This window comes from Chrysochloris asiatica, unplaced genomic scaffold, assembly GCF_000296735.1.
Source record: "Chrysochloris asiatica unplaced genomic scaffold, ChrAsi1.0 scaffold00016, whole genome shotgun sequence".
NCBI lineage: Eukaryota > Metazoa > Chordata > Mammalia > Afrosoricida > Chrysochloridae > Chrysochloris > Chrysochloris asiatica.
In genome coordinates, this window is record NW_006408534.1 from 16,270,832 (window position 1) to 16,283,205 (window position 12,374).

A 12,374-nucleotide genomic window follows, 5' to 3' on the forward strand; every position below is an offset into this window, starting at 1 on the left:
AGCGAATAACTGTTATCAGGACTGACTGTGAGGTTTGGAAATGTAAAGGTGGACGTTTTGTAACAAAATGAGGGGAGTGGTTACTTTGTAGTCCAAGAGCAGAGGTCCCTGGAACCATCAAGGGAGAAGAGTGGAGTGAGGGACTCTACCCAGAAAAACAGTGACGCCAGAGATAGAGGCAGAGATGTCGTGGATAGAGGGAATGGCTGGGGACTCTAGACTCAGAGAGGGAGAGGGGCTGTGTGCTGATGACCAGGGGGAAGGCTTGCAGGGTATACCCTTTGGTTGGTTGATGATGATTGTCATCATGGCAACGAAATGATATACGATAGGATGAATGTAAAGCTAGTGCTCTCCCATGTAAACTATCACATAATTCACAATAAAACATTTTTTTTAAAAAAGTAGTATATAATCAAGAACTGATGGTACTGAAGGAAGAAGTTCAAGCTGCTCTGAAGGTATTGGCAAAAAATAGGCTCCAGGAATTAGCGGAATAAAAATTGAAATCTTTCAATAAACATATGCAGCAACTGGAAGCGCTCATTTATCTATGACAAGAAATCTGAAAGACAGCTACCTGGCCAAACAATTGGGAGAGATCTGTATTTGTGCCCACTACAAAGAGAGGTGACCCAACGGAATGCGGAAATCATCAGACGGTATCATCAATATCACATACAAGTAAAATTTTGCATAATTCAAAAACAGCTACAATACTATATCAACAGCAAACTGCCAAAAATTCAAGCCGGATTCAGAAGAGGATGTGATCTAGGGATATCACTGCTGATGGATCTTAACAGAAAGAAAGCTGAGACTACCAGAGAGATGTTTGCTTGTGCTCTACTGACTATGCAAAGGCTTTCAACTGTGTGGATCATAACAAGCTATGGATAACACTGGGAGAATGAGTATTCCAGAACACTTAATTGTGCTCATGAGGAAGTTGTACATAGGCCAAGAGGGAGTCACTGGAACAGAACAAGGGGATACCGAATGGTTTAAAACTAGAAAAGGTGTGCGCCAGGGCTGTATTTTTCCGCCATAGTTGTTCAACTTGTATACTGACCAAATAATCTAAGAAGCTGGAATATATGAGGAAAGTGGAATCTGGACTAGAGAAAGACTCATTAACGGTATGTAGACAATACAACCTTGTTTGTTTAAAGTGAAGTGGACTTATAATACTTACTGAAGTTCAAAGACCACACCCATGAGTACAGATTGCACCTCAATGTAAGCAAAGTAAAAATCCTCACAACTGGACCAATAACATCATGATAAATGGAGAAAAGATGGAAGTTGTCAAAGACTTCATTTTGCTTAGACCCATAATCCACACTCATGCATACAGCAGCCAAGAAATTAAATAGCATATTGCATTAGGCAAATCTGCTATACTTGTTGTTATGTGGCATGGAGTCGGTTCCGACTCATAGCAACCATGTACAGGGTTTCCGAGGCTGTTAATCCTTATGGGAGCAGAAAGCCTCACCTTTCTTCTGCAGAACAGCTGGTAGTTTCGAACTGCTGACCTTGCGGCTTACAGCCCAATTCGTAACCACTACGCTATCAGAGCTCCATAAATCTGCTATACTAGACCTCTTTAACGTCTTAAAGAGCAAAACTATCAGTTTGAGCCTGACCCAAGCCAGGATATTTTCAGTAGCCTTACATGAATGTGAAATTTGGACAGTGATTAAGAAAGACCACACAATTGATCCATCTGAGTGTGTTGGAGGAGAATAATACTGAAGGTCCCATGGACTGCCAGAACCAAAAATAGGTCTGGGTTGGAAGAACTAGTTATAGAGTGCTCCTTAGAAGCCAGGATGGTCTAATACTTCCTCATACTTCAGACGTGTTATCAGTCCCTAGGAAAGTACATTTGCTTGATAAATTGGAGGGTCAATGAAAAAGATGGAAACCCAATGGATTAGCACAGTGACAGCAGCAATGGACTCAAGTGTGTGAGGATGACACAGGACTGGGCAGTGTTTCATTGTGTTGTAACAGTGTCATGGTAAAGTCAGCACCAACTGGATGGCACCTAACAAAAATTGGTCTCTAAGGAGTCCTGTTGGCACTGTAAGATAAACACTGGACTGTTAACTGCAAGAGTGGCAACTCAAACCCACAAGCCGCTCCATGGGAGAAAGACGTGGCTTTCTGCTACTATAAAGGTTTACAATCTCAGAAACCTTATGCAGGGTTGCTGTTAGCTGGACTTGACTTGATGGCAGGTTTGTCTTGGAAAGTGGTTTCTATACTAGGCATATTTCAATACCTAAATCTGATGATGTTATCCAGCTGACTTCCTCTGCTCAACAAGCCTGTCCTCATCCAATCACTTCTCTCTGTACTGGCACGCAGGCTTCCTTTCAGGCTTTCCACATGCGCTGTCCTCTACCTGTGATGCTCTTCCCAAGCCCCCTTACTTACCTTTACCTAAACTTACTCTAGCTCATTCTTAGTACCCAATGCATATGACACTTCCTCACAGAAATCTTTTTTGGTGCCTCCAGAACAAGATCAAGTCCTTTCTTGTAGGATCTCAGAGTTGTGTTGCTTTCCTTCTAAGAAATCATTGTCATTTTAATAGTATATGAATTAGTGTGATTATCTGATTAAAGTTTACTTTAACCCACTGGACCGACCTTAAAGCGCCCAAATCAGGGATCCTATATGTTTTTGTTCACCTCAGTACCATAATACCTAGCACAATACCAGACATATAGCTGATGCTCTATAAATATTTGTTCAAAGAACAGACAACCAGGCATGATGCTCTTGGAGATCAAGTTCACTTGGCATACAACTACAGGGAAGTCTATACTACTGCTATAAACACATCCACCAAACTTTCTTAAAGAAAACATCATCAAATCATAACTTAGACCTAATAATGAGCATGTGATCATTTTATTAACAAAAGCTCCATCTATCAGCAACTATATGTCGAAAATCTGTTAAGAACTGGGTTGTAAGCTATTTATACTTTGGTGTGCATAACGAAGTTCCTGCCCTCATTGAGCTTACAAAAACCATTTAATGTCGAACTAGGAGGTGATCTGAAATGTGCATATATATGTGAACTAAATTATGCTGTTCCAGATGATTGGTTAAATTCTACTTTAAGAACCTAAAATTCCTTGGCACTTAACTATACATGTAATATTTTCTCCCATCTTAAGAAAAAAGATGAAAATAACAAATTGAGACTGCTTACTGTATCAAATGAGGCATGTCAAGAAAAGGTTAATTTTGCAATACAACAGATGTGGCGCTGTAACATAAGCACTGGACTGCTAACCACAACTATGCAGTGTTCCTATGAGTTGGAACCAACTCCACAGAACTAAATATGAATGCTCCCAAAGTTTCTGAGAGACACAGGCTTTTAACACAGTTAACTGTTACTAACACGAAGACAACACTATCATCTATGGCTCCTGGTTGCACCTCATTTCAGCTTAGTAATTCTAACCCCCAAAATCCTTCCCCATTTGAAAAAGTCACCTACCTGCAACCAAAACCCAGCGTCCTCCCACCCAAATTAGTAGGCAATTGTCTGGTCATGTTTGAAAGAATTCAAGTCATATATAGAAAATCAAATCCAGTGTCGCTAACACCAGTATGCTAAATGTTTAAATACTGCTTTGAGTAAATAAGGGGCTTTGACGGGTGTAAATCTCTTGATAATCTAAAGTTTCTACCTCATCACTTACTTTAAAATAAACAAAATTAGGCCTCGTAAAGGGCCACCCTGATTTTGGCATGCTCTTGATACGTGAAAGTCACCTAATTTATTTTTAATCTTGCTGTAATATAAATCTTAACCCTGCTATCACTTACTTTCTAATCAACTTAAGTTATATGAACATAACTAATACTCAGTTAAGGTCCTAGTGTGGGTAAGCACTGTTCTGCTAACTACAAGGTCAGTGATTCAAACCCACCAGCTGCTCCTCAGAAACCCTCTCAATACAGGAGCGCTATAATAGCTACAAACTAGCTGGCACTTAATAGAATTCTCACTATCCCTAATAATGACGACTCCGAGGGTCCCCAAAATGACTGACTCTGGAAAACTGTTTTTTAAACTACAGAAATATTTCTAATAAAAGATTTTATGCAGGTTTCCCCAAGTGCTAATGCACAGCTCTTTGGATTTAGACATCAGGCTTGAAAAATAACTCAACACAGGGTTATAAAGGCATACACTAAAAAGAACTGTTCACAAATATTATTGAGTCTTAGAGCAGGAAACATCTTTACCTCTGAACAGAAATTCAGAAGCAAATTTCAGTTCCCAAAGGACTGAATAAGAACCAATAAAATAAAGGTCATCGTTCCATTGTGCTCACCAACTGATAAAAACACGGAGTATTTTCTATATATGAGACACCTGTGCTAGATGCTTTACTTGAAAAACATGTGAAGGATTAAATACTGATTTAATTGTCACAATTAATACAATTTACCTCCATTTTCCAGATGGAAGAAATTGAGGCAAAGAAAGTCAGTAATGTGCCCAAACCCACAATATTTATTATGCTGTTGTTATACTTAAGTCGGGTAGGGTTATGTCCAGTCGGTTCTGACTCATACCGATCCTATATAGTATTTCCAAAGAGCAGCTGGCAGGTTTGATTCACCAACCTTGTGGTTCGAACTGACCTTGCCTTGTCTCTGTTAAGTGTCGTCATGTTAATTAGCGGTTTCTGAAGAGCAGCTGGTAAGGTTGAACCCCGACCTTGCAGTTCAAATGACTTTGCAGTCTGACGCATTAGCCCACAGCACCACATCAGGGCTCCACTTGTGTTGTTGTTGTTAGGTGCCATCGAGTCGGTATCGACTCACAGCGACCTATGCACAGCAGAACGAAACACTGCCCGATCCTGGGCCAACCTCACTACTGCCACCTGACCAATCCATCTCGTTGGAGGTCTTCCTCTTTTTCTCTGACCCTCCACCTTACGACACATGATATCCTTCCCCAGCAACTGGTCCCTCCCGACAATATGTCTGAAGTACGAGAGACGAAGTATGGCCATCTTGGCCTCCAAGGAGCAGTGTAATGTATTATCCTGCAGCTCTACACCAGGCAGAGTCATTTAAAATGCCACATCTGGTGTGGCGCTATAGGTTAATGCATTGGACTGCAAAGTCGATTTGAACCGCAATATCGGTGGTTCAAGCTCACCAGCTGCTCCTCGAAAACGCTATACAAGGTAGCTATGGGTTGGAACCAACTTGACGGTACTTAACAACAACCAAAACCAGAGTCTTTCCCCACTACCCTTCCTTCATAAGTAATGGAGAAATGAACAAAAGTCCTGGGAAGACAGAAAAAAAGGCCTCAACTACTCGAACTGTTATGCAGCTCTTATTATCAACATGGCGCATATTATTAACAAAACGTACCAGTTTAAAATGGGGCAGGGCCTAGAAATAGCTAAGGTACTTTTTCTTTTTCCAGTGATCTCGGCTGCCGGCCTCTTTAGGTCTTCAGAGTTAATTCACTTTCGCCATTCTGATGCCAAACTGGACAGGTAACGATTACTTACTTACAGGAAGGCAAGGGCTCGCTCAGCCTGGGGCGGAGGGGGAGGGTGTCTCTCAAAAACTTAAAAGGGAGACAGGGGTCTTTTGAATACCTCCTTTAGACTCGCCGTCTTGGCGTAAAGTATTCGCTGGTTCCATCTCTTCAGATTTCCAAGACCTCTCCTATGGAGCTGCCCAGGAAAGTAGATATCGATCCTAGATTTCCTTGCTGTAAAAAAAAGAAAAAAAAAGTTGACAACTCACATTCAGACAAACCCGACGGTTGGACATACACCTGTAGCCCCCATTCTCACCCCCACCCAATAGCCCAAGTAATCAAGCTATGACTCCCCTTCGCCAATCCTCCCTGGTCCGAGTGTGTCCACGTCTATTTCTCCGCTCACTGCACACTCCTAGCCAGCTCTCCACCTGGTCACTGTCTCGTCCGTCACTGATTTTAACTTTTTCTTTTACTTCTTGTCTAGCTCAGCAAGACCAAAGATGACTTCCCGCCTTCCTCGTCTCGAAAACTAAGCCAGTAGGTCCCAGCATTCTTAGCGCTCCCGCCGTACAAAAACATGGCGACGCCTAGGACCCCTCTCCGTTCCCAGAATGCACCTGGGAGTAAGCGCAGCCTTTCAGTTCGTCAGGAAGATGGCAACCTCGAGCGCAGAGCCGCAATTCCTAGTACAGTACTTGGTGCTACGAAAGGATCTATCGCAGGCTCCATTCTCCTGGCCAGTAGGCGCCTTAGTAGCGCAGGCTTGTCACGCAGCCACTGCGGCCTTGCACGTTCACCGCGACCACCCGCACACGGCTGCTTACCTTCGGGAGTTGGGGCGCATGCGAAAGGTGGTACTCGAGGTAAGACACACCCCTGAGGAGTAACTCTAGGGACGCCGGGACCGGAAGTGGGTGTGGCATGGCGTCTAAAAGCTTTACTTCGTAGAGGGGGTGTGGCGTCAGGTTTTGGAAAGGTTTCTGAGGCCTGAGTTATTTATTGTCCAGGGTCGACTTGACTGTGCAAGGCTGCCCTGTGTCAAGAGCGAACATTAAATTCGTTTTTAATACACCTCTGTACTCCTCCGGTCTCACTGGAAACTGGTGGCTATTATGGTCTTATAGTAGATGTGTGGGGGCGCCAAGTTGGTGGAATGTGAGCCCCGCTTTTATGCATAGTGGGCGCTTTAAAAACAGCCTTGCCATAAAATACTTCGCGCTCACAAAACCGACCTAGAAGGGGTAAGGATTCAGTACACTATTGCCAGTACAACATTGCACGGTGAAATCAAGCATTTGCCTGGATATGGTGCCAAAATGTATTAAGTTAAATGTTTAAACCCCTAGTATAAATGACCTAAGCACCAGAAATACCAGATGCTACGGTATAAATCGGTACATCTTTTTAAAAACAGCAATAAGGTTCTTACTGAGTGCCTGGGTGGGGCAAAATGGTATGCTTGCTTGACTAGCAAGGTTGGAGGTAGGCACCTGGGAAGAAAGTGCTTGTGATGCACTTCTGATAAATCAGACATTGAAAACTCTTATTGAGCACAATTCTACTCTGACACAGGTGAGGTCACTTTGAATCAGATACCTGGTACTGGTTTGGACTCCCGCAGATCTAAAGACCTCACTCCAACCAATTCTGTGCTACTGCCTGGTATTGATGTAAGCGGAAGTCAGTGCATGGTTTCATATATATATATATATATATATATATATATATATATATATATACACACACACACACACACCACCACCCCCTTCTACCTCTCCCCAAGGATGTCCTCTGTACTAAACAGAAATCTTAGTTATGTTTATTATCCATTTTAATCATAGAATAATATGTGATAGAGTTATGTTGTTGTTAAGTGCCAGTGAGTCGGTTACGACTCATCGACCCTGTGTAGGGTGGGTTTGAACTGCCGACCTTATGGTTCGAAGTTCATTGCTGATCCTACAGTGCCATACCAGGAGTTCAAATACAGTTATAAATAGCTAAAATGTAATAGTTCTTAGACTGTATGAATACTGGAGTCCTGGTGTGACGCTGTAGGGTAAACACTCAACCACAAGGTCGGTTTGAACTGCGGCAGACTGTTCAAATTCACCAGCTGCTTCTCAGACACCATATACAAGATCACTGTGAGTCAGAACTGACTCGACTGCACTTAACAAGAATACTACCAATAAAATTGTTTTGTATAATTTTCTCTGTTGAATTAAGTTACATAGCTAGTAACAGCAGAAACCTTTTTATTTTTCTCCTTTTCCTTTAATTACTACTTCATCCTCAAAAATGTTATTAATACATGTTTACAAATACTAATTACCACAACATTGTAATTAAAACACCAGGAAATTTGATTAAATGAGTAGCTATAAAACTTTACCATAACAATAATTTTGAGGACGGTGCAGGATCGGGCAATGTTTGGTTCTGCTGTGCACAGAGTTGCTATGATTTGGGTCCAACTTTACAGCACCTAACAACAATTACAACATAAAATCAACAGCGGCGAAGAAAACCACAGCTTGGGCTTGTACAATCAGAAAAAACCACGTGTTTGAAGCATCATCGTAATTGGATAATCACGATAGCTCTGTTGTTAAGTGCTGTATAGGCTTTCCAAGGAGCAGCTGGTGGGTTTCAACTGCCAACTTTGCGTTTAGCATCCTAGTGCTTATCTTACAATCCATACCAGGATTCCATTTTTGTTGTTGTTGTTGTGTGCCGTGGAGTCGGTTCCAACTCATAGCAACCCTGTACAGGGTTTCCAAGGCTGTAAATCTTTACGGGAGCAGAAAGCCTCATCTTTCTCCCGTGGAACAGGTGGTAGTTTCGAACTGCTAACCTTGCAGTTCACAGCCCGATTAGTAACCACTACGCTGCCAGAGCTCCTAGGATTCCATTAGAAAGTTCAAAATGTAAGTTAGCATAGAGTTTTAGCCTAACAGGTAAGTTGGGCTTAAAAAAAAGTCTTTGTTATTTAACTTCTGTGAGATTTTTATGGAAAATGATAAATTTCTGCTGAGACACTGCATAAATATTTTATAGATCACCATTTTGGCATCACCTCCTCGGAGAGTGTCACCTGGTACAGTCTGCATCCCCCTAGTGATGACACTGGGAGACATTACTACGGCTCCAGTAGAAGGTAGAGCTGTTGGACTCAATGAATTCAGAGTGGCAATCACCGCATTCTCTAACTGAATATGACAAGCTTCTAGTTATCCTTGTGCCTGCACCTTCATTGGCAAGATGCACTCATACATTCTGTAGAACAACACACTAATTCTCTTTATTTTCTGAGTGATAATTTTAGTACTTCTGTAATGGGATTCAGCATGGTGGCAAGGATGACCAAGAAATGGTTCAGAAGGATATCTGAGAATCATTTGCCTGCCCTTGAGTAAACTATCCCAGCAGAAGGAAAACACTTACGGGCTTGGAGGGGAGTAGAGAGGTAGAGGTTGAAATGATTCTTTAAATGCTAGTAGTAGTCAGCTTTTTTTAGGTCAACAGTTTGAAACTTACCAGCTGTTCCGCAGGAAAAAGATGAGGCGTTCTGCTCCCATAAAGATTTATAGCCTCAGAAACGCTGTGCAGGGTCACAATAAGTCGGAACCGGCTCCATGGTACTTAACAACAACAACAACAATGGCATAGCAGGTTATGCTTTGAGCTGCTAAGCACAAGGTCAGCAGTTCAAATCCACCAACTGCTCCTCCAGAGAAAGAGGAAGGTTTCTGCTCCCACAAAGATTTACAGCCTCGGAAACTCTACATACGTTCCCCGTGAGTTGGAATTGACTTGATATCAGTGAGTTTGCTGTGGGTGAGTTACTCAACTCGTCCAGTCAGAGCTGGCTAGACAATTAGGGATAGCTATTGTGGGCCTCAGCCCTAAGACCCACTACTATTCCGTTGATTGTGATTTATAGTAGCCCTGTAGGACAGACTAGAACTTCTCTTTAGGGTTTCCAAGACTGTAAATGTTTATGAAAACAGACAACCTCAACATTTTCTCACAGAGTGGCTGTTGGGTTTGAACCACCAACCTTGCAGTACCTCCAGGACTCCTTTCAGCCATCAGAGAGTTATACAATGGGCAGAGTGTAATTATTGACAACTCATATAACATCTCTAGAAGGGAGAGAAAAATCTCCATTTCATAAGCAGAAATCTTAAACCTCCTCCCTGCTCTGTTCCCAGGAGGCTTACCTCAGATCCTACAGTAGGTGAATGGTGAGCCAAGGAATCGAAATGTTGCACCTAGAGACATGTGGTAAAGCTATTCCTGCACCTTCTGTCAGAGGGAAGCCCCCTTTAATCAGGCATTTTGACACTTCCAAAATGGACTGTTCAAACTGTGTTCTGTGCTTTGCTCCCTGTAGGCCCCAAATGAGAGCACCTTAAAGGAGCTGGCTGAGACCCTGCAACAGAAGAACATTGACCACATGCTGTGGCTGGAGCAGCCAGAGAATATCGCCACTTGCATTGCACTCCGGCCCTACCCCAAAGAAGAAGTGAACCAGTATCTGAAGAAGTTCCGATTATTCAAATGACAACTGGTATCAATTGCTTTGATCAGCTGGATCCAAGAACGGCATACCACCCACCCCTAAGCACCATGTACTTGGAATGTCAGCTCAGTCTCCCCTTTAAGTTATGACACTGTCTTGAGGGTCAAACACATGTTCAGATTAAAGTTGTCGTTAATGAGTACTTCCTCTTTCTGTGTAGGTGGGGAAAGTAGTGAGCAGCAATACAGTCTGCACATTATTGTTTAACTGGAAAATTTGGTTATGTTCTTACTCAGGGGCCATGGGGGGCTCCCTAGCTCTCAGTGTGGTCCTGCATTACAGTGCATTGTCAACTTCTTTAAAACTTGACATGACCCAACATCTGATAGCTGTGACTACCAGATACACAAACAATGGGTCAGAAAGACATGCTCAGGATTGTTTTTCCCCTAACTAATAACAATACTTCAAATTTTATTCATAAATGAGTTCATTTATCATTTGAAGTGCCTCTTACACTTTAAAGTACCATCATTATATGATTTGATTTTCAGGTTTTATGATTTCACTAAAGTCTGTCTTTACCCCATGACTCCTTCCTTAGTTTCTTGCCTACTGATGCCCTTTCTGCTTTAAAGTCCTGCTAGTACAGCCAAACTCTAACTCATCCCCTTCTCTACTCCCTCAAAACTCTGCTCTTCCTGACTTAATCATGATGACCTGACTCCTGATGTGGCACTGTAGGATCAGCTCTGGGCTGCAAACCAGAAGGTCGGTAGTTCAAACCCCCCAGTGGCACCTTAGAAACCCTATACAAGGTCGCTATGAGTCAGAACTGACACAATGGCACTTAACAACAATAAACAACAACATGAATTGAGTGCCTGCTCTGTGCCAAGTGTTGTACTAAGTGCCTTACATACATTACCCTGTTTGGTCTTCACCATGACCCTATGAGGTAGATACCTTTATTATCAGCATTTTGCACTCAGAATTGAAGCACGAAAAGCTTTAATATCTTGCTCACATAGTGAGTGGTAGAGTCAGGACTGAAACCTAGTCAGTCTGCACCTGGGCTGCCAACCAGTACATAATACTTCTAATTCACAATACATGTGCATATCAAAGTGCTCATTAACAAGTACTTCCTTGCTCTGTCCAGGTTTCTGGGTCATTGCTCAAATGTTTGATTTTTCTAAGGTATGTGTAACTCCCTAGTGTTATTGTTCACCTTACGGACACAGGGTACAGTTGTGGCTGGGCTGTATGGTTATAGTTGCTGTCTCCTGTTGGTTGGGAAAGAGGAAATGCCTTCTTTCCTGTTACCTTGTGAATCTGCTCTGCCCAGCAACCTTCTGTTGCCAAAGCTTCTCACAAGATGGTTGTGCCGCATCTGGCCAGCTGTTCAGCAGCACCGTCTGCTTCTCTCACTGTCACTGCACAACTTCTCCTCCGAGCCAGCATTCGGGCTACTTCTGTAACCTTTCTTCTGAAGCAAAGCATTCCTAAAAGAAGAAGAAAAAAGTAGATCATTCGCTTCCTGATCTCAAAATCTACTACCCATCCACAGTGGTCAAAACAGCCTGGTATTGTAAAATACGACTCATAGATCAATGGAACAGAATTGAGAACCCAGAAGTAAATCCATTCACATATAATCAGCTGATCTTTGACTAAGGGCCCAAATCATCAAATAGGGAAGAGATACTCTCTTCAACAAATGGTGCTGGAGAAACTGAAAATCTATTTGCAGTAGAATGAAACAAGACCCATATCTCATATCGTATACAAAAACGAACCCAATGTGGATTAAAGACCTAAATGTAAAACCTAAAACTATAAAGATAATTAATGAAAAAATAGGGACACACTTAGGGGCTCTAATACATGTAATAAATACACAAGCAAACGTAACTGAAAACAGACGGTGGGGGGGGTGGTCATGTGCCGTGGAGTCGGTTCCGACTCATAGCGACCCTGTACAGGGTTTCCAAGGCTGTAAATATTTAAGGGAGCAGAAAGTCTCATCTTTTGCCAGCGGAACCGCTGGTAGTTTCGAACTACTGATCCTGCGGTTCACAGCCCAATTCGTAAGCACTAAGCAACCAGAGGTCCTTGAAAACACACAGTAGGAAACAAAATAGATAACTGGGACCTCTTAAAAATTAGACACTTATGTGCATCAAAGGATTTCACTACAAGAGTGAAAAAGAGAGTCCACAAACTGGGGAAAAAAAATTCTGGCAATGACATATCAGACAAGGGATGACTATAAAATTTATAGAAAACTTCAAT

The 12,374-nt window shown here is 42.3% G+C and overlaps 2 protein-coding genes across 2 annotated transcripts in view; one reads left to right on the forward strand and one right to left on the reverse strand.

The window, feature by feature from the left end:
- Positions 1-6,130, reverse strand: part of CENPO (centromere protein O) — a 21,749-nt gene extending 15,619 nt beyond the window's left edge. Inside the window, exons 1-2 of the mRNA XM_006835298.1 lie at positions 6,064-6,130; positions 5,664-5,779 (exon numbers count right to left, since the gene is read on the reverse strand). Of these exons, the coding sequence (XP_006835361.1) occupies positions 5,664-5,779; positions 6,064-6,130 (183 nt within the window). The remainder of the gene's footprint in view (positions 1-5,663; positions 5,780-6,063) is intronic.
- A 32-nt stretch (positions 6,131-6,162) lies between these two features.
- PTRHD1 (peptidyl-tRNA hydrolase domain containing 1) lies at positions 6,163-10,121 on the forward strand. The gene is made up of 2 exons (XM_006835235.1): positions 6,163-6,414; positions 9,951-10,121. The coding sequence occupies exons 1-2, from the start codon at positions 6,163-6,165 to the stop codon at positions 10,119-10,121; spliced, it is 423 nt and encodes a 140-aa protein (XP_006835298.1).
- Positions 10,122-12,374: the final 2,253 nt, after the last annotated feature.